The sequence below is a fragment of the Toxoplasma gondii genome, chromosome IV (genome assembly GCF_000006565.2).
Source record: "Toxoplasma gondii ME49 chromosome IV, whole genome shotgun sequence".
In the NCBI taxonomy this organism is placed as follows: domain Eukaryota; phylum Apicomplexa; class Conoidasida; order Eucoccidiorida; family Sarcocystidae; genus Toxoplasma; species Toxoplasma gondii.
In genome coordinates this window covers 2,550,691-2,578,662 of record NC_031471.1, presented here as the reverse complement: position 1 = coordinate 2,578,662, position 27,972 = coordinate 2,550,691, and the positions used below count along the sequence as shown (strand labels likewise).

Here is a 27,972-nt window from a genome sequence, read left to right as displayed (position 1 = left end):
GCTATAAATGTTAGTAGAGTAGGCGAGTCCAGTTTCCACTTCTTTCGCTGGAGAGCGACGCAGTCTCCGAAGACACGCCGGACCTGTGAGGAAACTACGGGCAGACTGCGGCAACACAGAGCTCAACACTGCTGCCGTTGAGAGTCAGCTTTCGCCGTCTTGCAGACGCGTGATAAAGAAACTGGACACCCTTTCCACGGAACTCTTTTTCTCCAACACAACCAGAGCAGCGGCCTCGGGCGTGAAGGTCGGCATGTTTCTGGCAAGCGAGGAGTCGGTCGGGACCCTCCAAAGGCGACAAACTCTTCTTTAAAAGTCAAATAACCTGTCTTCACAAGTCTTGCACCAGCAACGGCAAGCGGAGACATGTGCGGAAGCAAACGGCAATGCGACAACAGACATCTCTGGAGCGGCGGCGCGGCTGCGGAGACACCCGCCCGCGGGCTATGGCGTCTCTGGAATTCTTCCCTCGGCACTCTCCCGCGAGACAACAAATGTCTTTTCGATCTTTGCAAATGTGGCGAGTCTCCTCGGAGGCGCTTGTTGATGCGCGTCTTCGATGCTCTGTGCAGGAAAAAACGCTTTTCCTCCCTCTCCTCCTCCCTCCTTCTTCGAGGTTCTTTTTTCTCCACTCTTCTTCCTCGAGAAACTCAGGGTCGACTCGCCAGTGCAGACAGGCAGCACCGCGTCCCCGCCCTGAACCGGGCCAGCGCAATCCCCACAGAAACATGCGCGAACAGATCTACCTAAGTGTGTGTGTGTGCCGATGTGCTCGCGGAGAAAACACACACAAACAAAACATGCATAGATATATACTTGTGTATACGATACATGTATCCTACGTATGTGAACATGTGAGGCTGTGTACGGGGGGAGGGGAGAGGTGACTTTGCATGCAGGTGAAGCGGAGTCAGACAGTGAGTTTCGTCAGGTTTCCCCATGTCGGACCTGCACTGATGGAGACGTCGAGAGGGACGTCGACAGGCATGTTTTCAGTTAGACTCGATTTTATCATTTTTGACAGAGGCGCGAGATGCGAGAGCGAACAGTGCAGCACGAGCTCATCGTGGACAGACAGCAGAAGCCGAGGCGGGAGCGCGTCCGGCGCCCAAGGACTGCGAAACGAGAACCACAGCCAGGAGAAAAGAAGAAGTGGAGAGACGGACAGAAGACATTCACACGTGGAACGGGGCAGAAGGTGAATAAACATCCAGAGAGAATTGAAGTCTACGAGAATTCAACAGCGGCTGCGGCACACAGCACAAAACTCAGAAAAAAGCAATTTCGGCGCCACGCGTTCTCTCACTACATGATGAAAATGGAACCTGCTACTCCCCAAACACAAACACAAGCGGAAGAAGGACTTCGTTTGTACATAAGCACGAAAAACCCAGTTAAACACCTGAAGACGGCCGCTTCTGCAGGATGTTCGCATGCAAGGAGCTCCTCACAGACAGCTGTACAGGACTCCATAAAGAAAGGCCGGAAATCTCGACTCACGCATCTGCAACCTAAATCCTCGCTAATGCATCATTCGGGTGCCAAGCAGTTATCTGTCAACAACTATAAATGTATATACAGATGGATTTATGTGTGTGTACATACATATATATATATATATATGGTCGATTGACAGATAGGTGCACAAACACGTACATGTATATGCAGTTATACATATACATATATGTAGGTATTTAGGTAACAATATTTTTCAGATGTAAATATCTGTGTTTCGATGCACATCTCTGGAGAAAAGACAAATCTACGTGTCCACATGTCGGTAGAAAGTACAGACAACACAGACGGAGGCGGGGGGAGGAGAAACTCCCAGGAAATGCGCATGTCGCTACGCGTCTATCGCGACCTACAAAGAGAGAAGTTCAGCTTGAAGTCTCATCATGGCGATTTTCATGATGTCGCTGGCTGATCCTTGAATGCAGCTGTTGACGCTGAGGCGTTCGCCGAGAGCTCTCACGTGGCTGCTGTTGCTTTTCGCCTCCGGAACGTATCTCCTTCTTCCTAGACACAAAACGTTCTCCGCTGCACTGGCTGCTTCCAGACTTTTTCAAACGCGAACGCGTGAGTTCTCTACTTTCTCTCCCCACACAGAGAAAAAACGAAGCGAAACGCGCGCACACTCTGCTCTAAAGCGTCGAGGCCCTCACCGATGAGCATTCAAAGGAATTCGCAAGCAGCACAGGCTCTACATGCCTTTGTCCAGCACACGGCGCCCATACACACACACGACTACAGGCTCTCCTACAAATATATTCATATATTTATATATTTATATTTATATATATATATATATATATATATATATATATATATATGTTTCCGTCTGCTTTTCTCGCGGTATCAGCATGCACGTCAACACAAGTGAGCATGCTTATACATGCACACAAATTCATACATGCAAGCAAGCATATATATATATATATATATGCGCTGACATGTGTAAGCGCCGCCTAGAGGGATAGGTAGGTAGATAGGCGTGGATGTTTGTGTGGAGACGGAGACACGAGAAAAGAGAGAGACACCAGCGGAACGTTTTATCGAGTTGGGCCATGGGGTTCGCTTTTCACCTGTGAGGGTCGTGACGAAGCCGTCTTCGCGACCTTTTGCTATGATGCTCCGAATGAAGTGTGACACATCCGGAAAGACAAAAAGGAATTTCGAGCGAAAGGCAGAAGCAGCCGCCAAGGAAATGTTCATTTGCCTCGCAATTGTGCATGTGCCGCTGCCGTAGATCAAGGCGAGACAAGTGACTTTCACCTGAGGACAGAGACATGGAAAAAGATTGAAACCACGAAAACACAGAATCAAGACCAAGTCAATCGCAACGAAGTCTCCAAGAAATGCGTTGAGCTCTTCTGACTGCGTCCCGCTCAACTGCACCTCTGTTCATACACAATCCAATAAACACCCACATCTCCATATATATATATATATATATATATATGTATATATATATATATGCACGACATATATATATATATATATATATGCACGAATGCGTTGACAGATGAGCGGTTTTTTTTCGCAGTTCCCTCTCGGAATTGTTTCTGCGAGGCGTTCCCACGGGTCGCTGTTTCCAACAGACAGACGCATCCGCCGAGTCCGGTAAGTGTTGTGTTTTTGCAAGAGAGTCCTTTTTTGCGAAGAGAGGGTTTCGACTTTCTTCCACAGATGCAATGCGCGAAATTCGCGTGGTTCGCCAGCGCCGCGCCTCCCCGAAGAAGCAGGCAAACAGTCCTCGAGAGAGGAATGTAGACCAAAGCGACGGGCCGGCGCCACCCGGGAGAGCTGGTTCTGAGTCTCTCGCGGGAACGATTTTGAGGCGCGGAGAGCGGACGCTTCGCCTACTTTGTCTCGGAGTTCCTTCGTCACCTCGTGAGAGGGGATCTCCGCATACAAGGAGGCCATTTCTCTGTAGAGGTCGATGGGCGCCTGCGAGTCGTTTTCCTCCGAGGCGCCCCCGCGACCCTCTCGCGAGGCTCGACCCGTCAGAAGCGACTGCAGAGGTCCGTTTCCGCAGAAGTGAGCCTGCGCGGTAAAACAGCGGCCGGGAAGGGGAAGGAGAGAAGAGTGAAGACGTGGACATGAAGAAGCGCAGGAGACGAAGAGCGTGGACTGCGACTGAGGCAGCAGGAGGCGAAGAAGGCGGAGTGGGCGAAGAGGGCAGAGCACGCGAATCGCAGGAGCAACGGGAGGGAGAAAAGAAACGAGCGAGAGGAGATGCAAACGGAGAAGACGGAGAGAGGCGGGGTACGCAGGTAAAGATGAGGCGCAGACAAACAGGCGGAGAGCAGAGGAGGCAGAAGTTCCAGGAGACCAAGACTCGAGGCAGCGAACGGGCGAGAGCAACGAGGAGAAGAAAAGCGAACAGCAAGAAGAACAGAGAGACGAAAAGGATGGGAACGAGAAGGGAAGAGAGAGAGAAAGAAGAGAAAAAAGAGCTCGAACGCGAGAGTACCGGTGATGAGGGGGAGACCAGACAAAAGTGGAGAAGGAGAAGAAACGGACGAAAGCGAAAGAAACGAAAGAGAAGACGAGAGAGAGAGAGGAAAGAATGAGAAGAGAGAACTGTGAACGGCAAGTGCACCGAAGGAGAACAAGGAAGACGAAAGGAATCCAGAAGTGAAGGTGAGGGTCCGCCGCAGAGAGTCTGTCCCCTCTGCACACACAACGAGTATGCACGAGCGAAGAAAAGCTCTTTTCTCCTACCAGAAGCCGCATTTCGATCTGGGCGTAGTCCGCAGCAACGACGACAGCCGAGCCATCTTGAACATCGTCACGGAAGGCCTCACGGCAATTCACCGCCTTTGGCAATTGAGAGGACAACGGCCACAAAGAATCCGACGAACTCGAAGAGAGCGAAGAAGGAGAACCAGACGACGAAGAAGAGGAAGAAGAAGAGGAAGAAGAGGAAGATGGAGAAGATGCGAGAGAAGAGAGAGACGGAAGCACCATGACTTTAGGGATATTCTGCAGATTCGGATACGAGGAAGAAAGACGGCCGGTGACGGTGCGAGTCTGGTTCCACCGCGTGAAGACTCTGCGGAAGAGCGGCAGCACAGAACTCACGAGGTGCAGAAGGGCAGGCGCAGTCGAGGACGCACTACGCGAGTCGGGCAAGTACGAGACAGAAAGGTCTCTTCGACAACGTCGGGACAGCACGAAGACGCCGCGAAGGCGGAGAGAGAGATGTGAGTGTCAGTGTGAAAGACCCCAGCGCGCGTCGCTGCCTCTGCAGAGAGAGGTATCTCAGAAAAGAGAGCCTCTCAAGTGTAGACAAGTTTACGTAGTCTCGCGGTGAAAGCCTGTTCGTCTCTGTTCGCTCTTCGCCTTTGTGCAGAGAGGCAGTCTCGAGAGAGACAGGAACTCAAGGAGAAACATGTCCGTTCAGGGAACTTTCCCTGTGCACAGCTTTTTTCGAGGTGCGAGACAAGCCACGGCGTCGCCCCAGTGTCTTGACAGGCGAACTTCAAAAGGAAGGAGGCAGCCAAAGTGGACAGAAGTCTGGATGTGGACAGAAGTCTGGATGTGGACAGAAGTCTGGATGGTCTCTGGACACAGAGGACTCGGAAGCAAAGGCTCACAGAGGCGCACACGAAGCAGCGGCGGAGAGGGGAACGTGAGGGCGCAACAGGAGTCGAACAAGGAAACGAGAGAGAGAGGAAACTCAGGGAACCAAGCCCCGTTCGGGTCACCTCATCCGTTCGCTTCGAGGCAGCGACGCCACGGCGCGCGACAGGAAAGTGGAGAGCAGAGCAGGAAGAAAGCAAGGAAATCCTCTTTCTCACCGAGGGTGCTTCGTTGGATAGAGCGCCGGATAGTCGCGCGCAGCGTCCGCGAAGCAGGTGTGCGTGTCTGACGCCTTTCCACCTTCTTCTCCTGTCTGCGTCTCGCTGTCGGAAGCTGGCTCACAGGTTTCTTCCTCTCTGTCGTAGAGCTTGAACGCAACTTTGAACGGCGCCCCCTCAGGCGCACTCAGAGCGCACGAAGAAGACAAGGAGAGCTGCACAGGACAGCAGCGGAGTGGCGAAGGAGAGGAGAAGAACTGGAGAGACTCGCGGGGAAAGGTGGAAGCCGCTCGACAGCCACAGAGGAAGCCGAGACCGAACAGAGTTTCCAGCTGGGAACCGCGACGCCCGAGAGAAAACGGGAGACAGCGGAGCGCAGCTACGCAACGAAATCCGGAAGGAGACAAAGATGACGAGGCAAAAAGGAAACGAGAGAAAACGGGGGAGAAGAAAGAGAACGGGGGAGAAGAAAGCACGGAATGCCCGACCTTCGCAGCAGTTTCTACTCACGGCAGCTGTGCTCTCCAAGTACGTCGAGCGAAGTTTCGCGAGAGATCTGAAGTTCTGGATCAGGGGGACGACAGGATGCAGGTCCACGATTTCCTGTGAATTTTCGAAAAGAATGCAGAAACGCACATGCATTGCATCGAGAGAGTGCCTTGCCGGTCCACGGACGCAGAACAGACGCTGGATCGATCCGTCGCTTCGCCCCGACCCTTCAGCTTCGGTGTCTGCACCGCGAGACTTCGCTCTCCGAAAAGAACAAGAGAATGGACAGGAAACGGGGATACAACGAGAGGAGAAAATCAACAGAAAGAGGCGCAGAGAGGGAAAAAAGAAAGGAAAACGCTGAATTCTTTTGGACTGACGCCCCCCAAGACCTGTGTCACCTCATGTGGTCCCCGCGACCTCGACGCAGCAGGAAAAGGAAAAAGGACATCATCCAAAAGACGGGATCCGGAGCATTTGAAAACATCTGCTCTGTAGGTCGCCAGAGACCAAAGGGATGCATGCATTCGTTGAAATGTATACGTGTGAGCGCGCATCAACTGTCATGCACTGAAAAAGCAAAGAAGCAATCAGAGTAACTATCTACAGGTTGTAAGTGCACCTGGAGGACTTCTTCTGCCGTGGAGCGCGCGAGAGTTTTCTTTGCGGCTTTTCGCGGTCGACTTCCACGAACGGCCATTGCCCGAGCAGGGAGAGGAAGCGCGAGGTGATCAAACAGCAAACTGGAAAGCTGCAGAGGCGACGCAACTTGAACACAAGAAGTCCCAGCTACTCGATTCACTTCTTTCTCCACGGCTACGAGGGCTGCCTGAAAACAGAGAGACAGAAAAAAAGTATAGACTGCGTCTTCACAAAAAAGGTCAGGAGACTCTTGGGAGAGGAGTCGAGATGCTGGTGGATGCACATTTTCTGATTTGTTTCAGCATCGTTTTCCACAGAAAAAGACGGGAGAGAATGGAGAGCAAACCAAGAAGAAAACAGCGAACTCAACAGGAAAACGAATCCTATTGACGCGCACTGGGGTGTTGCGGTAGAAGCCGTACAAAGAAGCGTCACGTCCAATTCCAGACTTGAAGTTTTCTGCCGCTCGGTGTGCAGGCGTTCAGGACCCTTCCCAAAGTCGAGAACGCGATGGCTTGGCAGAGCACCACCTCACAAAGAGACAGCATATGCGGAGCCAGAGAACGGCGCATGCGCAGGAAAAAAGACTGACGGAATTCCAGCGAGACAGACAACAAAGCAAAGACTTGAATGTGAGGCAGAACCTTGGAAGAAACTCCGCAGGCGAAAAGCAGGAGCGAACTGCTTCTTCGTGAGCAAGCTGGAGTGAAGGAGACAGAAAGAGTCGATTTCACATGACAGAGGAAGACCGAGGAGAGGAAGAAGATGACAGAGAAGAAGACGAAGAAGAAGAGAGACAGAGGAGAAGCAGAAGAGAGAGACGAGAGACAGCGGAGAAGAGGAGAGAGGAGAGAAGAGAGATACCGATGAGGCAAAAGTGGAGACAGAGATCGGGAAGAAGAAACGCGAGGGAGGTTGAAGTGTTCAGGAGGCCTCGTTTCTCACATCTAGGGCCGATTTGAGCTGTTCGTGACAGTGAGGCTGGATGGCAATGCCCGTGACGTCAAGGAGGGCGAGCAGAGAAGCCATGGGGATCTCCTGCGTTAGCAGCGGCCTACCAGAAAGCAAATATGTGAAATGGAGACGTCAGAAATCGAGAGAAGACAACGGAGACAGGAACACAGGAAAGGAGAGAAGACAAAGGAGACCGAGACGCACGAAGCCGAGGAGACACAGCAATCGAGAAGAGGCCTACGACGGAGAGGCGAGAATCAGAAAAACGAGGTGAGGACGCGCGAACACGAAGATTTGAGGGAAGCCAAGAGTGAAAACAAGAAAAAAACAGAGGCGACGATGAAAGGGGCAAGACGAGGGAGACAAGACAACCGAAAAACTGGGAGTGGAAGATGGAAGGTTGAATGTAGAAAGAGAAGAAAGTTCTGTCATTTGAACTGTTGGACAAGCCTTAGAGAAGAAAAAAGCAAGTCATGGTGGCCGAGAGTGCACTGCATGCATGAGAAAGTAGAGTTCGTTAAGTTGTTCAGAAGCACGAACTCGACAGATAACGCATTCGATACAGCAGCGGAATTCGGACTCGATTATCCAGATGGATAGTCCAAAATTAACCAGAAATCACACAGCGTTCTGAGTGGAGCTCATGAGAAACTTGACGGAGAAAAAAGAACTCGTCAACCGCACGCGAAGCGACATGACGCACTGGACAAGTTGGTGAGTCCGAAGGAGGTGACGCGAAGCGAGGGCGAGACGCGCGAGAAGAACAGCGTCGTGGAAGACTCGGAACCAGTGGAAGCTGGAAGTCGACGACACCCCAGAAGCTCCCTTGTCTTCCGCAGTCACCTCGAGTTGCGCCTGCGAATGCGGACAGACTCACACCTGCTCCAATACACGTATAAGGCGACGTTTGCGTTCGACGCCAACCAAGATCCCAAGACAAGAACAACAGCTGCAGGGCCTTTCCATCCTCGTGAAGCTGCACTTTAAACGCTTACGACGCACTCCGTTTTTTTCGGTGAATCACGTCCATGTGCTAAAGACAACTCTCTGTGCCTTCAAGAGTAAAAAAAACTGGGGTGGAGAGTAAAACTCAGTTTTTTTCAAGGTAACTCTCACCACGGGGGACAGGAGACGCCAGGCGGAAACGAAGGGAAACAGCAGAAGACATCTGTGCATGGGGCGTGTGACAGGCTCGTGCATACAGTGCAAAGATCCGCACGAAATGCAGAAAACGCATGCGAAGGTCGACAAAGAAAACTGTTGCCGGGCGTCCACAATCGAAGAAGCGGGTCCGAGACAGAGAGTTCAGACACCAACGAGAAGGAGAGAGAGCGGAAGTGCAGTCTGTCCTCTAACGTGACAAGGTTTCACCGAGCAGCAGGCAGACGAGAGACCTCCAGCGGCGAGAAGTCGACCCCAGATAGAAAAGAAAAGCAAAGACAGACACGCTGGAGAATCTGCTCCCAGTATTTTAGGGGAAGACAAGCGCACAGAAAAACGCAACCGACTTCATCCTGCGACACTGCCGCTCTTCCACATCAGTTGAGTACATCATGCCTGGACTCCTGCTGTCAGTCGCACGAACAGAGAGAGACATCCGAGAACCGGTTTCCTCTCTTTCCTTCTGCGAACCTTGAAAGCAGCTAAACGAGGGTCTGCCACCTCCAGTGTGTCTTCTTCCGTCGCTGGCCGCGTCGTTTTGCCGGCTTTCTTTGTCTTTTCATTCTCGCTCGATTTTTTTCGACTCGCCCCTGCTTCTCCACTCTCCACACTCCGGCTCTCCGCCTCTCCTTGTTCGCTGTCTTCTTCCCCTTCTCCGCCGTCGAATTCTTCTTCTCCCTCTTCTCCCTCTTCTCCCTCTTCTCCCTCTTCTCCCTCTTCTCCCTCTTCGCTCTGTCGCTTTGCGTCGCTCGAAAGGTCCATTGACACCCTGGTATCGAGAGGGAAGGCCGACGAAGAGAGCGAAGGGAGCGGAGAAGGGAGAGAAGAATCTGGATTCGCTGTTTTCGCTTCTTGCTCGTTCAACAGCACGCACTGCTCGAGGGCGCCCGGCTTCGCTGTGTCGACAGGGTCGTCCGGATGGAGCAGCCAGTGCACCAAGCTACCGTCGAGGAGCGTCCGAAAACCTAAGACTGAAAGTCGCAGAAAGAAGCGAGGTTGACACGCAGGAGCATCACACACACAGAAGACAGACGACACAAAACGGCGGGAGAAGGCGTCAACAGAGGACCTGAATGGGACAGTCGAGAGCCAGCGAACATATGGAAAACGAGGAAACGAAGCCGCTTCTTCATCGGCATCGAGTTGTCCTTCACAAGAGACTCTACAGTCACGCCAACGTCGAGAAACAGGTCGCCTCTTCTGTCGATTCCCTGCTCCTGCACGTTTCCTCTTTTCGCTGTGGGGCGGAGTGAACTGCCTAGACCGGTGAGTCGCCTGGGTGCGAAGTCCACAGGCCTCGGGTGCGTCTGTGTAGATTCCAAATTGGCACTTGGCAGGCATTTCGCTGTTTCTCTAGGACTCTCGATTCCGCGCGACGGCCTGTTCCCTGAAGCCCTCTGGCACTGTGCAGCGAGAGAAATGGCTCCCGTCCTCTTTGCCCGCTTCGCTCCCCGTCTCCCTACCGTCCTTCGGAAACCTCTGAAGAAGAGGGCGCAGCGTCTCTTGAGCAGAGAAACAGAACGTCGGTCCTCCACTCCGAAGCATCAGTCCGTCAATGTGCGCTACCAGACGAATCGTCTCCCAAATCTTCTCGGTGAGCTCGTCTGCAGACGCGCGGGATCCCGACTGCAGACACAGAGACGTCAAAGTGGACAGCGAGGAGACAGACGAAGAGGAAGAGGGGAAAGAGGAGAGGCTCGAAGAGGAGCAGGCTGCAGCCATTGAGCATGCAGACGAAGAGCGCGAGAGAAAAGAGGACGCCGACGAAGAAGACGGAGAAGAAGACACTGTGGACGAAGGAGGCGGCGCAGCTGTCCTGGGCGAACCGTTCAGATGCATCCGTGCGTCTCCAAAGAGCCGCGGATTACAAGGGAGAAGAACATGCAGCCACCTGAAGGGCAAGGTCGTTTGCTCTCGACTTCCCCGATCTCTCTTGGTCTCGGACTCCCTAGTAGAAACCATCTTCGCGTCGTCGCGCCTCTCTCCTCGCTGTCTCTCTCGTCCCTCCTGACAGTTCGCGGAAGAAGACCGGGCTTCTTCCGTCTCTCGGTCTTCTGCAGCGTCTTCCCCCTTCCTCGGTCCAAGTGCTCTGGGCGCCGCCGCGTCTGGCGCATGCGCGAGCGAGAGGAGGAATGCCACCGGCTCTGGAAAGCGAGAGCGATAGGTTCGATTCGAGTACCGCGCCTCCGTCAGACGCTTAGAGGACCGAGTAGTTGTGCTCCCGTCCTCGAACAAGCAAAGCAAAGTGCAGAGAGAGGCGGGAGGCGACAGGAAAGCAGCAGCGCTTGGCGAGCAACCGGAGAGGGAGGAGAACGGGGGTCTCCACAGACCTGACAGCGACGAAGCGCCGGCAGACCGAGGAGACAGAGAAGAGGAAAGCGCAGAGGCCTCGCCGACGGGCGACGACGGCCGAAAAGCAGAGGAAACGACGAACTGGGACTGAAGGAGAGCTTCCAGCTCCGCAACGGTGGTGACGACCACCCGCACCTGCAAAAACAACTCTCGTTTCAAACGTTCATGGATGAAGTAACGGATCAACACATGAGTTTGCAAACGTTTCCCTTCATCTTGTTCGTCTCCCTTCTTCTGTCGTCTTTAGCTTCTCGCCTTCGCCCATCTTTCGCTCCTCTTTTTCCTTCATCTTTTCCGTCTCTCTCCTCCCATCTTTAGCTTCTCTTCTCCTTTCTTCCTTTGTTTTCTTCCTCATCTCTCATATCTCCTCCTCTTCGCGGTCGATCCATTCCATTATCTTCACTTTCCTTCTTCACAGTCACCGTCTCTCCTTCTTCGTCCATCGCTTCTTCTTCATCCATTTCTCAGTAATCTCCGCGCCGCCTCGCTTCGCCTGCATGCGCGGAAGCCTCCTTCGATCTGTTTCGGTTTGCCGCGCGCATGTTTCTCAATGCTTTCTGCAGTCTACTCCGGTCTGTGTCTCTCCTTCTCTTCCGTCCTCGTCAAGATCCGCCAGCGATACTTTCTTACCTCGTCCGTCGGGAGGTCACCTCGACGACCCGCCTCCCCTGTCACTCGGCACTGTTCTTGGAACTCCGAGAAAGCGATGACCCGATTCTCTGAAGCGTTCAGGAAGGCACTCCAGGCTTCCTTGGGGTCGAAGACAACATGTTTTTTCCTCGATATCTTCGTTTTCTCTCGTTGCTTCTCCTTTTTCGCGGAGGAATCGAGGGAAGCGCCCGCAGAGCAAGCCTTCTCCGTCCTCTTGTTCTTTCTGACGGCTTCTGGAACACCGATTACCTCTCTCTGTGAGCCGGCCTGGCCCTCAGCCGATGCCTTGGTCTTTGTGCTTCTCTTTCCTCCGGCTTTCTTCTTCTTTGTGGTCTCTTCAAACGCTCTCAGTGCAGGTGCTCCTGCTTCCATCGTGGTCACATGTTCTGTCTCTCGAAATGTATTGTCTGTATCTCGGCTTCTCCGTTGCTCCTCGCTCTCCTTGGATCTCCCGGTGCGTTCTCTCTCGCTTGCGTCAGCGTCTCTCCTCCTCTCCCCCTGAGGCAGGAAGAGACAGGTGTCTCCTTCGGCTTCGTTTCTCGCTGTAGTTGCTCGCTTGGGCTCTGCGTTTTCCAGCGTTTCTGCAGCCTCCTTCACCCGTTTTTCCAGATCTTCGTTGTCTTGTCTGAGAGGGAGAAAAACTCGAGAAAGAGTCTCCTGCCGGTGGGCGCGGACGTCTGACAGCGGCACAGATGCAGCGTCGAGAGAAGGCGAGAACGGCGGCGACGAAAGGCGACAAGAACGGAGAGGGGGGGTCGGACAGGGAGAGCACGGAGAGCGAGAGGAAGCAGGGAGAGAACAGAAAAAACAGAGAGAAGAAGAACAGAGAGAAGAAGAACGGAGAGAAAAATAACGAAGAGAAGAACAGAGAGAAGACGAAGAGGAGGAAGAAGCAGAGAGACAGCGAGCCAGAGAGGCTGAGTGCGAGACTGAGAGAGGAGACATAGAGAGGGAAGGGAATGGAGATGGAGAAGAACGCGTGTAGAGAGGCAAACCAGCGTTCGGGCAAGACGATGACGGGACGCGACTGAGTCCTGAATGAGGAGGAAAATTTCCAAACGAAAGAAGAGAGACGGAGACAGCGCGGGAAGGAAGCCAGGGAGGGAGAGACACAGACAGCACATTTTTTCGACGCGAGGAAGACCAGCAGAGGAACGAAGACGAATGCGAGGCGGGGGGTTCACCAGAAGACGAAGAACGAAACAAATCAGTGAGAGAGAGTAGACGAGAGAGAGAAGGGAGACGGCGAGAAGAACCACGAGAGGAACAGGAATTCGGAGCGAAGGAAAGAGAACAAGAGCGTGAGAGACCGACGAAACCGCAGTACCGACGAGACCGACACACAGTTTCAGACTGAGGAAAAGATGACGCTGCGTTGTCCTTTCCTAGCGCCCTGCTCTCGTCACCCGACGAAAAGTTCCACTTTCTCCCGCTCTCTCCGTCGTCGTCTAAGTTTCCGCGGAGACGCCTCAGCGAGCGAGAAGAAGTAAGACCAAAGCAGAGAGAAGGGAGAGAAGACGAAGGAGGGAGAAGAAGTGACCTCCATGGCGTGCACGAGCGTCGAGATCTCTTCATTCGCTCTCGGAAAAAAGGGAAGCGGTGCGAGGGAAGCAAAGAGGCTGTGAAAGGGATAAACAAAACAGTGCAGCAAAGGAAAACAGGGAAAAGCGTATGCGATGCATGCGGCCTCGCCACGGAAGCGCGAGGCGGCACAGAAGCCAGAAAGGATAAACGTAGTGAATTTCACATCCTACGACGACCGCGCTCGTTCACCTCTATATGATGCTCTAGGCTTAATAAGCAAATACATATTCAAATATGCATTTGTATATGGACGGCTGTTACCACTTTCAGTAAGGCTGTGCCAGACCAGTTTCGTTCGAAGGGAGTGCGTTGGGACAACTGATGTCCAGGCCGACTTCAGAGCGAGTGTAGACGGGTCGCAGACGCGAGAATCGTCGGTACCACCGTCCTGGGAGGGTGGAGGGATTAGGCGACGGCGAGGGAGTTTCGACGAGAAGCAGAAGCAGAAGAGAAGTGGAGGCAAGACGGACGGGCAAAAAAAGGAATGCCTGTCTCAGGGTCGATAGAAGCGATAGATGCAGATGAGCGACGGCTTGTTCCGTGCACAAAGACGCCGTCGTCGCCGCGGAGCGGAAGTCAGTCGTTCCGTATCTCTGGCGACGCGCAATTTGCTTCCTCGGCCGCTGGTCTCTGTTTTCGGACGTGCTTTCCGAATAAGAAAGACGAAAAGGAGGCGCGCTCTGAGAGACGGGACAAATCGACGGCGAGAAAAGCATCCACGCTTCTACGCAAGGTCGATAACGAATGAAGCGACAAGTAGGGGAAAATTGTCTCCAGCATTTGGCTGCGTACGGGCACAAAGAAAGCGAAACGACATGTAAAACACAGAAAACAGCCTGCTGAAAGCGTGCTTAGAATGAAAATCTCAAAACCAAGGAAAAAGACAAAGGAGCAGCTGGGCGGGCTGTCAATTGCATGCAGCTGGAACGGAAGCCGCGGCGATGCCCACTTCAGTGGCAACCAGCTCAGCGGGGGATGTTGCCGCATTCCTCTGCTCTACGTTTACTTTCCTTCTTCGACACACACACAGACAGACTGCGTTGCAGTTGGTACTTTCTCCTGGCTGCTTCCGTGCGGCTTTACTCAGAAATGTCGGGAGTTCCCAGTAGACAATTCAGCCCCGGTGCGCCGCAGCCTTGTCCGGTCCGTGAGCGTTCTGCTCCTTTTTTTTTTCAGATGACTCAGAACTGTCGTCCAGACCTTGATATGTAGTCGTCGACGATTATCTGAAGGGATATGGAGATCTCGGGTGGGCAGACAAGTAGATATCTCCATCTCTATGCATGCACGTCGGAGTTCGTTTTTCTCCAGTGAACTAACGCGCATCCACACTCCTCCGTTCACGTGCAAATATGGACGACGCTACTGTAATGTTGCGTCGCTGAAGAGCGAGTGACAGAGAGAGCGTTTCGTAAGTTGTCAAAAGAAGAAAGAAATATCGACTCGTCTTTGCCGCATGCACGTGTGTGAGATCGCCGTGAAGCGTCCGACTCAGAACCGTTACCTCATCGTAGCTCTGCAGTCGAGGTATACAGGTTCGTGGAACCAGGCAGAGAGGTCCAGAGATACATGTGTATTATATTCATATATGGATATATTCACATATCTTTATACATACCTATATATATATATATATATTTGTCCACAGATATATATGTACATATATATATATATATATATATACATATCTATATATTTGCAGGTATATAGATATGCAGAAGCTCTGCTGTGTATGGAGATGGAGATACCCTGAGAAGAGCGGAGAGAGGCACAAGGAGACAGCTTTTTGTTCCGTTTCTTGGCGTCATGTCGGACGATTTCGACTGACAAGCTGTCTCAGAAGCGAGTCAGCGTTTGACCTGGAAGGTCTATCCAGTCAAGTGGGGTTTGGAGTGCAGTCTTTAGCGCGGATTTAGAGGGGCTCACATGAGAGAATTAGTCTCTATGTCTCGCATTCGTAGCGTGAGCGTTCCCTAGCGCGCGCAAGGGCCTGTGTTACACCAAAAACCTTTCCAGATGGTCCATTGCCTGCCTGGCTGTTGGTTGCTAGGGAAGCGTCACCACCTGCGACTGTGCAAGAAAAGTTCCTCCCTTTCTCAGCTCTTATGTGTCCTCTAGTTTCAACAAACCTCGCGTCTCCACTAAACGGCTACGATGCTTTCCTCGAGTCTCTGCCTGGGTAGCAGACGCGTCCTCAGACCACGAGAACAAGCCAAAACAAGGAGCCTTTTGTTAGCTCCAGTGAGTGTCTCACTCCGCATAACTCCAGAGGTGACTCCGGAGTTTCGACTAAATAGGAATTCACTGTATACTTCTCGTGTCTTGGGTGCAGCGACCTGTTTATTCCGCATAATTACAGGTGTCACTCGGACGTTTAGATACACGTCAGAAGTGTCTGGTGTATTCGCTAGCGTCCTCCATCGAGTTTGAGAACCAGCACAGAGCGGTCAAGCGCAACGGATGATATGTGCACTATTTCTCTTCCTTTGAGACTTGAAAGAGCGTCAAATCACAGAGGTGCACGCGGAGTCCGCTACAGCAACTGTGTGAGGGTCAGGTTGGCCAGCCAAGTGAGGGGAAAGTTTCCTCCATGGAGAAAGCAAGGAAGTCGAAACGACTTGGTTCCAAAAACCATCTTTGGGGAAAAGCCAGTTCTCAATGCAGAGGCCATAGCCTCGGGAAACTCCGCCACTGAGCGCCAGAGGAAATGAACGATGGCGGCACGGGAGTGTGCGACGTTCCGCCGTTCTCCACAGACTTCCGCCATACTTTTGACCCTTTTCTTCTTTTCGTCTCTTTGGCTATTCCAGCGACAAACACAGAAACATCGTTGCGCTCCAACGACATACGACAAAGGTGATGCATGCACAAATAAGGATCCGTATGTCTTTTGCTGCACCCAAGAGCAACCCGAGGGCCACTCAGCACAGTCTCCCCACCCCAACGATACCTCCTTGCCACGTAGATTCAGACACGTTTTACACTTTGCCGCGTGTGCTCGACTGAACCCAGTCCTCACAGCTGAACCAATTAAATATGCATTTATAAGGCCGTCGATGCACACCTGCGACGTTGTGCCCCTAAGCAAGTGCACACGCCCACCGTTGTTGCCGGTTTTTCTTCTCGACTTCCCTTCATCGCCTCGTCGCTTCTCGGGTAGGAAAGAGAAGCCGACTGGAGGAGTTGCTCTAGGCAAACATCTGTGTGCGCTACAACACTGAGCATGGCAATAAAGAGCTGGGGTACATAAAGCAATCAAAAGTGTCCATTCAACAGAGTGAGCGCCACTGCTAGCAAATGAAGGGAAACGAACTGCGGCATCTGCAGCGTGGCGGATCTCGCGCCGACTCAGAAGGCTGCTTGGCTCAAACGGGCGGGGTGCCATCCAGGAGAAAAGGCCTGTTGAGGAGAGGCCGACGTAGGTATCTCGAGCTGCCGAGACAAACACGGAAAAAACTTTCGGCTCCACGGGTTCTTCCGCGCGCACTGCCGCGCTGCCGAAACTCCAGAGATTTAGAAAGCGACAGCAAGCAGACGTACGTCTTTCTCGCCCCACTCCTTCGAATGATCCCAGTTGTTCCTGACAACATTAGCAGCTCATCGGGGGAGGTCACACGGGATGGGTGCCCCCCCCTCTCATTGTGATGACGAAGACGCGTCTTCCCGTACGAGTTGAGTATCCCTCTAGACACGGTGGCTTTCGTGATTTATTGTCTTACTCTCAGCCTGCGAGAACAACGTGCCTTCCCCGCCGTGTCATTCACAGTGTGTGACAATGACAGGCTTCTGTTGGAGATCGGTGCCTCTCCACTAAACGCATCAAAGAAGAGTGGCAACTCGTTCTTCGACCACGTGATGCAAATCGAGTTTTCTGAGAGCAAGTGTTTCCCCAATGCATTTTAACAAATTCCGGATACGTATTAACGCTTAAGCAACCTCCCCCTCATGTTGCTTTTTCTGGGCACAACTTAGAACCGACCTTGCGAGGAAGAACACAGGAGTAGGTTTCTCGTTGGCAGGCCAACGCGTGTTCTCTTTTGCCCTTTCGCATTCAAAAACAGCTCCACAGTTGTCCTTTTCTTCTGGAAGAGGACAGCGTGCCTGGGATAAGCCGCACATGTTTTTACTCCCAAGTGCAGCAGTTCGCGAAACGACGAAACACTTCGCAAGCTCGGTGGCGCTCTCTGGAGTCGCCGCCGCCCTCACTCCTGACACCAGGCCTCTCAAGCAGAGGCGCCTACAGCTGGGGAGGCGCTGCGCAGCTCCTGCAAGACGAGAACAAAGCAGTCCCGGTCCTCTGGATTCGAGAAAAAAAGAGGAATGCAGTTCCCCGAAGAGGTCAAATGGAGGGCGACGCAGTAGTCGTCCTTCGAGATCCCGGCCGAGCAGTCTACTCGTTTGAGTTGCTCCGCCGTGTAAAGGATGTTTCGAATTCCCGACAGGTTAACGACTCGAGACTTCCGCTCGCAAGATAACTCGATTGCCGAGTTGCCTTGAGTCAGCCTCACCTTGCAGTCGAGACGCGACTTGTCCTGTAAATACGCCAGGAGCAGGAAAAGTAGGTGGACGCGAACATAAATAATGTGCAGGTGCGGGAATACGAGAGGCGAAACCGCGAGATGGAAACGGTAGGGACCGTTAGATGTTTGAGTCGCAAACGGGATCAAGCTGCGGCTAAGCATCCTTTACGCTGAAACATACATCCCTTATCGCTCTCAGTAGGACTCAAAAAGGTGTACCGGGCAATTTTAGAAACGCGGCCTCGCGACAGAAAGTCGTCGTGGAGTGCGGGCAGCTAGGGCAGATGATGTGGAGTGCCAAGAAAACAAAAACAAGTTGAGATTTGCGCAGGCGCAAGGGACAATGGAAGCAAGAATGCCAAGCGAAGTGAAACGACAGTGGGAAAAAGACACTGACCTAGCTTTGGCGTAAAGTGACAGAGTTCCCCAACGCGGAGAAGAATCAGAGCTTGATCAACATGGTCACGCCGTTTCCAGACGATGTGGGGGAAAAGAAAAGCGTAAAAAAGCAAACCTTGACTCTGCGTGCTGCCACGTGCACTTGGGCTGCTCTCTACCACGAAATGACACTGCAAAGGCCCCGTCCGAAAGTTCAATGGCAGGCCTCGATACTCTTTCTTGCTCCATGAATACATGTGAAAAACCATCTCTTGTCCTTGCTTTTGACGCTGCCTCTGAGAAGAACTGTGCCTTCAACAGCAAAAGTTGCAATGGCGACAGAAAGGGATAATTCGAGAACACTTGTCCCCTGATGGAGACCCTAAACCCCAAACCTCCCCGCTGAGGACGCGCCTTTTCTACCACTCCCTCACTTCACTTACCTAAGTATGAACTTCTGCATGCACACATATATATCTGTGCTCCTTAAAAAGCCGAAATCCATGAAATGGTATGCACATGCATGGGCCCATCTATAGAGAGTGAATGTTCGGTCACAAGCATCTACGTGCATGGACAAAATAGTGTGTGCGAAGGTGTAGCAGTCAAGGCATATGCATACGATGGTTTCCTGCGACTAAATATGCGAGGTAATCTCCCTATGAAGGTAGAATCCAGAACAGGTCGAGCGTGAGACACAGACCTGAGTGCATGAATACGAGACTCACCTGTAGGATGAGGCCGATGGTTAAGCCCTTTTGAAGCCTCTCAAGGAAGTCCGGACCGTAGTGTTTAGGCAGCTCTTCGTGTGACGAGGAAGTCTTGGAACCATTTTCCGGCGCCTCGATCTCTAAGTTGGTGTCTGCGGATTCTCCGCAGCAGCTCTTGCAGGTATTCCCCATATTGAGAGTGCCCACAAAGTGTCTTGTTGGGACCGCAAGTCGCTCAGAAAAGGCTGACACAATTGCAAATCTACACGGTCATAGACATGCCTATGCAGATATGTATATGCGTGGGATACGGCGTTCGTGGAAGTCACCGCGACAAGGAAGTGGCAGCAGTGGGGAATTGGCTGCCGCTCGTGAGTCAAATACTCTGACGCCGGAGTTGCCCTCTTTCCTCGGGAAAGTCAGTAGGAAAGGAAGCGAGCTTGAAGGGAGAAGTGTCCGTTCTGATCCAAAGAAAGTGGAGAGATCTGTAGTTCAGAGAAGAAACTAGGGTTCACCTGCCAGAAACCAGCGAACGTCGTATTGGCGACGCGGGCCCGCAAGACAACGTCGGGACGGTGACGTACAGGACCAGCACAGAAAACGGAACGACAAAGCACCCATGTAGAGCTGCGAAGCAGGTCAAAAGCGAACACTTTGAAGAAGTCCTCCTCAAAAAAAAGTGTGCGACACATGCAAACATACCATACCGCGAAAGAAAGAGAGGCTTCCTCGGTGACTTTTTTCTACGCATCGATCGCTAGCTTTCAAAATGCTGCCCAGCTGTCCGTGGAGCTGGCGCGACGAAGGCTAGTAAACCGGTCGATTCATGCGGAGGGACCCTCACAGAAGAGAGAAAACACAACGAGCAGAAGCTCCGCGAGAGCTGTCTGAACCTTCTTTCCGTGGTACAGGCGAAGTTGTGCCAACAGAAGGAAAGTGAAAGTTGAAGGACATCGCTAAAAATGCTCTCCTGGCGCAACAAAGCTCTAGACGCACGACGGTCACCGTCCACAAGACCATGTATGCGCGGTGACAGACAAGGTCATGACGCACGCACACGTTTCAGGTGCTCCTCACACTGGTAAACAGTGTCAAAAAAACACAGAATTTACCAGCAAGCAAGAACCCGAGGAAGCGCTTGAGTGAAGAGGACCGCAGTGAAAGCAACTCTGGTGGAGAACGGATCGCGGAAGCCGCAACATGGTTTTTTGAAAGACACAGGGACGGTATGCTCTATGTTTTGATGAACTTGAGCTCAAGATCGTTGCCCTGGGGCACTCACGCCCGTTCAGAATAATTTATGGACTCAGAGAGCTACGCCTCCGTCTACCGAAGCAGAAAATGACAGGAGGAACTGACTAGAGAGAAAGTGTGGGGGCTCGGTTTGTGTAAGGTAAGACTGGTGACGGTAGAATCCGCAGTTTTAGCCTGGCAAGAAACCAGCAGCTCAAAGGAATAACGCTGCACAGACGAAAGGGGGCTCGCCGTAAAGCTTGACCAGGCACAATTTTAGCCAGTTCACATTTCACCCCAAAGTTAGTTTTCTGCCAAAGACACTACAGCCGAGTGAGCGAAAGCCAGCACCAGCCTTGGTGGCAGCTTCCCTCACTGCAATCACTCGAGGGGGATTGCTTCTTTTGCACAGCTAGCTTGTAGCCCAAGCCACTGTTCCTCCCAGGGGTTTCAAACCGTCAGTCATGGAAAACGACTTGAACTTCAGCGCAACATGGTTGTAAGCGTTGGGGGTTCATGCAAGTGTCCCCGTAGCTTTGGATCACGGGAGAAATCAAGGTCTCTGGATCCATCAAGGGACAGTGAAGAGCCGAGATAGGGGCTCCACCAGTGGCCGCATACTTCTGTGTGTAACTGTCACAGGTAGCAAGCAGTGCAAGAACGCTTGCTGGACAGTTTGTTGTTTATGATGTACTTTTCCGGAACTTCCTACATACGTAGTAGCTGAACAACACAGAAAGAAAAAACCTGTCGTGCGTTTCTTGGTAGTAGTTTGTGAGTATAAGACTAGGAATGGTTTGCGGAACACGACTGTGGTGGGGTTTACGAACTGAGAATGGTTGCCTGTGACAGCGTGAATTGGATAGGCATGTCCTTACCATTGTCGAGTCGCTCTGATGGTGAACTTCTATCGCTTTCATTCTTCCGGTCAAGAATGAATCTTTGAGAGCAAAGTGATTCACCGCCATTCACCGATCCGTGTAGAGAGGTGTCCGCTCAGCCTGTGATGAAAATCCACGAACCACGCGAGACAATTGACAGGCCAGATGCATGCCCAGAACAATAGAAAGTCTACGCTGAACCAGAGGTGATTGGACTAACCGTCTTCCGTGCTACAATGCTGTGTTCGCTGTTTGATCTTCTGAGGGGCTCGCTGGCGAAATCGAAACGCCGCATTATTCTGAAGAGGAGCCAGAAGGAAAGCAGTCTTCTACGCATTTGAAGGCTGCGGAAAGCCTGTTTCATTGAGGCAGGAAGCGCAGTCTGAGCGAGCGCGTTATGCGAATGGAAATTCTGACCGTGTCTCTGTCCACACAAGGGCCCATGACAAATAAGCACAGGTACCGTCTGTTGAAAACACGGAAGACTGAGGCGCGTGTATGTTTTGACTGAAAAAGACCGCGCTTGCGGCCACAGAGTAACTAAGAACGGCTACGCCGAACGGTTGTAGGAGCAGAGCAATCTCAGACAAACTCGTTTTTAGGGTGGGCATATCGACCTGCAAGCGAAGTTGTAGGACAGAAACAACTCCATCGTTGCTTATCACGACGGATTTGTCAAGATGCGCGATGACCGCGATCACTTATGTACTGGAATACCCTAGTGTCCAGAACCTTGTGACAAACATCCCATTCGACTGATTTGACCTGAGACTGTCAGCAGCACAAGCGTGCGAAGGCAACGCCTAAGAGAAGGCCGCCAAACAGCAAGTATTTCGAGCTTCCAGGCAGACGAAGCCGTGCCACTTGGCAACGGCACTCGCTGCCCTGTCGTCTTATTGCGACAGACTCCACGAGATCACACCACAGCGCAGACGGAAGCGGTAATACACGTAGATGTCATCAAAAGTGACGCATACGTCTCTGTGGATTATGTTCACTGTGAAGGTTGTCCGACCGCTTACCTCTTCGTCAACTAAAGTAGGCACACAGCCGTGTACACACACCACTCGACGTATTGTGGTGCCTGGTCGGTGACACGTCAACTCCCTATAACGCAGGGAACACTCCTCTCGTGCCATGTTCTTCTAGCGCTGCTCAACTGCTGGGTGGGGGCGCACCAGGAGTCACAGAATCCTGATTCTTCGTAAAACGACGAATAATCACTCAGGATTCTGACAATCTCTTTCTCCGCAGCACAGAATAGGCTAAATATATATCATGCGTGAATTCAGGTGGATGACAGTGAAGTCGCGGAGAGTCACTTTTTCGGCTTCTAACCAGAAGAAATCGACACCACTGCCCCTTGCCAAATCAAAGGTATATAATTCACAACCATGTTGAGTTGGCATCTCTACGCAATGAACAACCTTGTGACCGGTGTTTTGTGTGCACCTGGCCTCTCTGTAGAGATGAATTTACCACTGGACCGCCGGTTGAGTCCTTCTCGTCTCATTCGTATCTTATAAAAATTCACAGTCAGAGCACTTCAAATTTGACCAGTGCTTAGACAGGTAGACTGCCCTTCCTCTAGTGGGGTTCGCGTGGGTTTTCGGCCGTGGTACAGCTGCAACAAGACAATCCTCTCACGATCGATGAAACGATCGTGTGTGTTGATGGGCTCTTGCTGCCGATGAGGTACTGCGGGACTACAAAACGAGGAATCTTCTACTCATTCACTTAGTCATTTTCGCAACAAAGTCCAAGCTGGTTAGAGTATATTCAGTAGTAGTAGTAACCTCTGTATTATGTAGCAGGGATTCCACGCCTGCCACAATCACTGCTTTTGGACTCCTGATGGCTCGGAGCGAAGCCGGGGTAAAGCTCGGGCGGATCCACACCTGAAGCCTTACGTCGAGAGACCTTTATTATATTTCATTTTTAACTCAAGTGCGGGAGTCACTACCCGAACGAAGTGTTTTCCTTTTCACAAGCGAATCCAGGCTTTCGACAGTTTTAGCGTGCGTATGACACCTTGGTCTTGACTTGAGCAGGTGACATATGTTTTGCCTTTTGTCCCTTCAGCCGGAACAACGATCAAGAGCGTGTGCCCGAAGCTACTGTCGTTCGCCTTTTTCTCCTCACTGACTGATTGGTCGCTGTGTAGTCGCAACTGAGGAACTCTGTTGTTTCAGTTGTCATACCTTCAGTGGTTCCACGGATGCGCTGTTCCTAAAACGGTCCCTCTTCTAAGCTGGATACATTTTGATTACTATCAACCGTTCGAACGCTAACACCTCTTTTCTCTGATGTGCAGAAAGCCATAGCTCTTGCTTGTCACTCTGATCCTTCGAATTGTTTTCCCGTTTTACGCGGCCTTATGGCCAAAAAACGTTCGGTCCTCATATACTGGCCTCAATCGTTCTCTCAACCGTTTGCATGTCTCGTCTGGTGTGACCCGGGTTTCTCTCGTTCACCAGAGTTTTGTCACCATTTCATCTACATCGTTTTCGCTTATCGTGGCGTCCCTAATCCGCCGCTTGCGTGCGTCATTATCGAGGGCCCTCGCAGCGGGTTCCATGTCAAGGAGGGTACAAGGAATGAGTTGTCTGCACAAAACTATAAGACAGTTCGCAGATCTCTTCTGAACGTGGCCACACATCTGAAACAACCTAGGGGTGTTAAGAGGACAAGGAAAATGACGAGACGGAGTGCGAAACTCCAGCGACAGGGTACAGTGACGGATTCTCTTTCAGTGATTGTGATCCTGACAGTGTGCCACATGCAACAGAATGAGAAACAAAGCGAGGTTCACATACCGCGCTCTCTCACGGATTCTTGTTCGTGACGAACAACAGACTGAGGGAATAGGAAGAGTCAAAAGGCGGCTACTTCGTAAAAGAAGATCAAAACTTCCAGTGTGATCTGAGCGGAGCCTACCGGCAGTCCCTCAGTATGCTACAAGAGATCCAAGAGGAAAAAGTCAACGAAGAAGGGAAAATGCCAAGTGGTGATTCCTCAGAAATTGGCGACAGAGACAAAGTCGAACTCTGTGCTTGACTGTTAGAGGAAGGCGTAGACGAAGACAGAGGAGACAGAGAAGAAAGGGAAGTAGACATTTTGCAGCGAGAAAGATGGGACCGCGACGATAGCGCATTTTGCTCCGGCGAAGACGATGAAGGCTGGGCTATCGGGCTAAGCCAAGGGAGTTACGGCGGTGGACGAAGATCTGTCTGAGGATGATGTCCGTGAAGAAGCGCAGGGTAGTGAGGGCGTTGAGGTCCTCTCACACAGTAGTCTGCCCTTGGTGTGAATATTTGCATATCCGTAGAGAGGCGTGTATACCTATACACGTACATGCGCTGAGATGTGTTTTCTCTTCACGTGATTGGGACTTCTTCTTCTCTGTTGTTGCCTTCGCCGTTTCGGCTGTGTCACCGCATATTCTCTTCCTCTCTGTTTTTCTCACTGTATTGTTCCCCATCTCCTTTCTTGGCTATGTTTTTCCTTGGTCGTCCTGTTCTTCTCCGTCCACTGGTGTATTCTCTTTTAATACTCGACACCACTTCCTTCGTCGCTATATCGCTCTGACGTGCCGCTCTTGACTGTGCGCAAAGTGTGTCTCACTGTCCCGCGTCTCGCCTCCACCTTCGCCTCTTCACAGGTTTCTCGTCAGGTGCACTCTCGTCCACCATTCTTTCTTGCCGTTCTTGACTTCCTTTTGTCCCGCTGTATTGAAAGCTCCCCTTCACCGTTCGCGCATTCCCGCCTCGTTGTGTAATGCTATATCACTGTATCCCACTTCCCCTCCCCCGACGCCGTGTTCTGTTGTCTTCTTTCGCTGTGTTGTGCTCCGTAGAGAGTTTCTTGGCCCCAGTCGCCTTTCCTAACCCTGCTGATCGACCGAGCTGGCTTCCACCTCGCTTCAGGCAGTCCCTGTTTGCCGTATGCTCCGCTCATGGGGAGCGAGCGAACGCGTTGGGTTCTGGTGGATCTTCTTGCTCTGTTTTGTGACGGTCCCCGTGCTTGCACGCCACGTGGAACTCCGCAGAAATCTTCATCCCAAACTCGACACTAGTGAGGTTATCCACATCTCAGAACCTCCCTAGACGCTGTGGGAGCGTCTGGACAGCTCCCAGTGACTGCACAAGGGGTTCCTGCGTTGGTTGGGATATCACGGAAACGAGGCCTCCGATCCTGGATCCCACAGTGGAAACTGTTTTTCAAGCAGACGGACAACCAACGCAGCTGACACTCATGCTGATTCCTCTGACGATCAACGAAAAAGGGCGAGGAAGAAGAGAGGACACAAAATGTGACGGAGAAAGCGTCGGGAAGAGGAAAGGATGGGGAGAGCGCGAGGAGAGGAAAACAGCTATCATAAACAGAGGAAAAGAGCGAGAAAAACCCAGGACTGGTGCTCGCCCTTACACCTGGGAAGACTCGAAGTGAGGTGAACAAACCAAGCGAAGGGAGAAGTACGTTTCGTGCTGTCATTCCCTGTGATCAGTGGTCGTTTTGACGCACACCATCGACAACCTTACCGAAAACTCGAACGTCTACGTTCTCAGCTGCATCCTCGATCGGGGACTACCCTGATGGCTCCTCAATCCCTTCGAGCTCCTCGCAACTCACCCCGAAGCTTTGCTGTATCCCTCAGTTTTTCTCTCTTCCAAAAATGTGTTCCAACCAGAATCACAAGCTTGTCCTGACAGCAGAGGAAGGACATGAGCGAGAGCGCTATTCGGCGCATGCGGCGAACATTCTCCTCGGCATTGCACAGCCATTTACGGACGCGTTCTGTGTCCAGAAGAGTTTCCCGGTTTCTGTTCGGACACAAGAAGCTTGTGGTGTAGAAACGTGCAACACAGAGCACCCACACAGGCACAGCAGAAAGGTGGATGCCACTGAATTGTTTTAACACATGCTGAGTAGGGCGGTGCAAGAGACGAACGAAGGCAGAACTGCAGCGTACTCGTGTGCCTAGGGGCATGTGTATGCATCTGTGGAAAATGCTCGTATACGAACGCTGATACACAGCGAAGTTGATAGGTGGTTACGATAACAGCTGCATACGATACGTGGCTGACGTTCCAGCTACAAGCACATGCAAGTCTCCTTGTATTCCACTCCATTTCCGCCTGTTGACCTTTTGTCGTCTCGTTCTCTCGGTCCATTTATCTGTTTCGTTTACCATGTTGGCTTAACTCTGTTTACCACAAATCACCCGGAAAGGGAAGAGTCAAAGTTCCGCCATCTTTGTTGAGAATTCCTTCAACTTGCGCAGGCATGCATGCGGTCAAAACGTTCGGACCTTCTTTTTTGCGATTTTTGTCCTCGCGTATCGACACATATTTTCTGTGTGTTTTTCCATTGACAGCTACCCTTCTCTCAGAGGAAGAGAGTTGCACAGACTCACAGCTCAAAGAAGAAGAAGAGGGAAGCAGAACAGACAGCAGTAGAGCGGTTCTGGGTCGACTGTGTACGGGCTGTTCCTCTTCAAACGTTGTGTCTCTCTCAGAATCAACGAAAATGGTAGGGACGAACACGCTCCAGGACATCGCACAGACGCTTGAACCCTTCCTCTTGTAGCCGGCTACATGCGTATGCGAATATATGTGGTTATAAATAAAAAAAGCATATATATATATATATATATATATATATATATACATGCCGGATTTCGTTTCCTACGAATGAGTAGCATGATAACTGCTAGTGTCTCCGTGTGCCTTGTGTCTGAATTCTATCTCTCTGGTTTCTATGTTGAGGTGTGCGCGCTCAAGCCTTTTCACGATCCTGTATCCGCTCTACTGCGCCCCCTCGATGACGTTTCTTTTGACGTTTGAGTGCGTTTCGCTTTTTGTGCCTTGAGCTGTTTCCTCGTGGGTTTTGGCAGCTTCCACCGGTACTCCCTGCTTCGTTTTCTTCTTTTCTCCGAACTATCGCCTTCACGTGTGTCCCTGCATGCGTCGCCGATGGGCCTGACGAAGAGATGGAAGAGAGAGAATGGATATTCACCGGGAGACGTTTGAAAATAGACAAACTCGCCACACAACACAGATAACGGAAGAGTCTACCAAAAGTCATGCCGACAATCAAATTACGCCGTAAATGCGTTTTTTCGTGCCGACAGAGGATGCCTGTCCACTTAGTCGCACCCATATTGGCTCGCGTGTCTTTCAACATACCGAAATCTTGTAAAATCACGATACACAAACGTACAGACTCAGCGTAGGAGTAGATAGACAAATGTGTGTGTTGCTGTAAACACTCCCACACCTGAAACATCGTTGCTGATGTTTTTATGCCCATAAACTCGCTGGAACCCTAGAGCCATAGGCATATATGTCACTGTACCTATATACACGCACAGAAAACCAAAACCGAGCACATAAGCGTGTGATGGTATACGCAAAATTCTACGACAAATAGACACATGGGTGGAGTCAAACAATCATGAACAGGAAACAGCAAGAGTTTGTCAAGATACATAATCAGGCGTGATGATGTTGCAAGCGAACTGCTTGGTGGGGTGGAGGCGTGTCGCTTTTCTTTCCGTCATGTCTTGTTTGTCTTCTATGAAATACGTCATTCGAATCCTCGAGTGTATGCTCTCCACTGCAGCTTTTGGAGGCGATGTCTTTGACTACGTTGGAATATTTTCGTCCTGTCCTGCTATTCTGTTCCGAGTCGTCCTTCGTTGGGTCCGCTGAAGGTGAGGGCGAGGTTCTTGTCGCAAGAGCCGACACACTCGGGTGGGGAACGGGGATTTGTGGAAAGGGAAGCGATGTCAGTGGAGAGCGAGGCGTTCCAACGTTTCTCATTGGGAGAGGGACTGGACGTCTCGAATCGCACTCCTCGCAAAACATCAATGGACGCGCAAGTGTCAGCTTGCACGCAGCCAGAGGCATCTGCGAGAAAGGTGTTTGCTCACCTCAGTTTCCAGACGGGTCGCCTGATAGCAGAATGGCGGAGGCGGCTATGAACGAAACTGCAGAAGAGCCCAACGAGCAGTTCGATAGACCTCCCGATCAATCGCCGCCGTTCAGAAGCGAGACCGGAACCTGTATTGATCAGCTGTTCCGCGAAAACGCAAATGACTGGAGGAAAC

At 51.7% G+C, this 27,972-nt stretch overlaps 2 protein-coding genes across 2 annotated transcripts; both read right to left on the bottom strand.

Moving 5' to 3' along the window:
- Positions 1-293: 293 nt before the first annotated feature.
- TGME49_237830 (DNA polymerase I domain-containing protein) lies at positions 294-13,476 on the bottom strand. The gene is made up of 13 exons (XM_018780504.1): positions 13,426-13,476; positions 11,535-13,174; positions 10,016-11,039; positions 9,024-9,523; positions 8,095-8,246; positions 7,383-7,491; positions 6,418-6,624; positions 5,817-5,909; positions 5,307-5,521; positions 4,228-4,558; positions 3,367-3,546; positions 2,586-2,775; positions 294-2,019 (listed from the first exon to the last, which is right to left on the bottom strand). Exons 2-13 carry the CDS (start codon positions 13,128-13,130, stop codon positions 1,865-1,867), a joined length of 4,752 nt encoding a protein of 1,583 aa, XP_018637917.1. The 5' UTR covers positions 13,131-13,174; positions 13,426-13,476; the 3' UTR covers positions 294-1,864.
- Positions 13,477-17,225: 3,749 nt separating this feature from the next.
- ISP2 (IMC sub-compartment protein ISP2) lies at positions 17,226-19,430 on the bottom strand. Its single transcript, XM_002371974.2, has 2 exons — positions 18,766-19,430; positions 17,226-17,671 (listed from the first exon to the last, which is right to left on the bottom strand). The coding sequence occupies exons 1-2, from the start codon at positions 18,937-18,939 to the stop codon at positions 17,363-17,365; spliced, it is 483 nt and encodes a 160-aa protein (XP_002372015.1). The 5' UTR covers positions 18,940-19,430; the 3' UTR covers positions 17,226-17,362.
- Between the last annotated feature and the right edge of the window lie 8,542 nt (positions 19,431-27,972).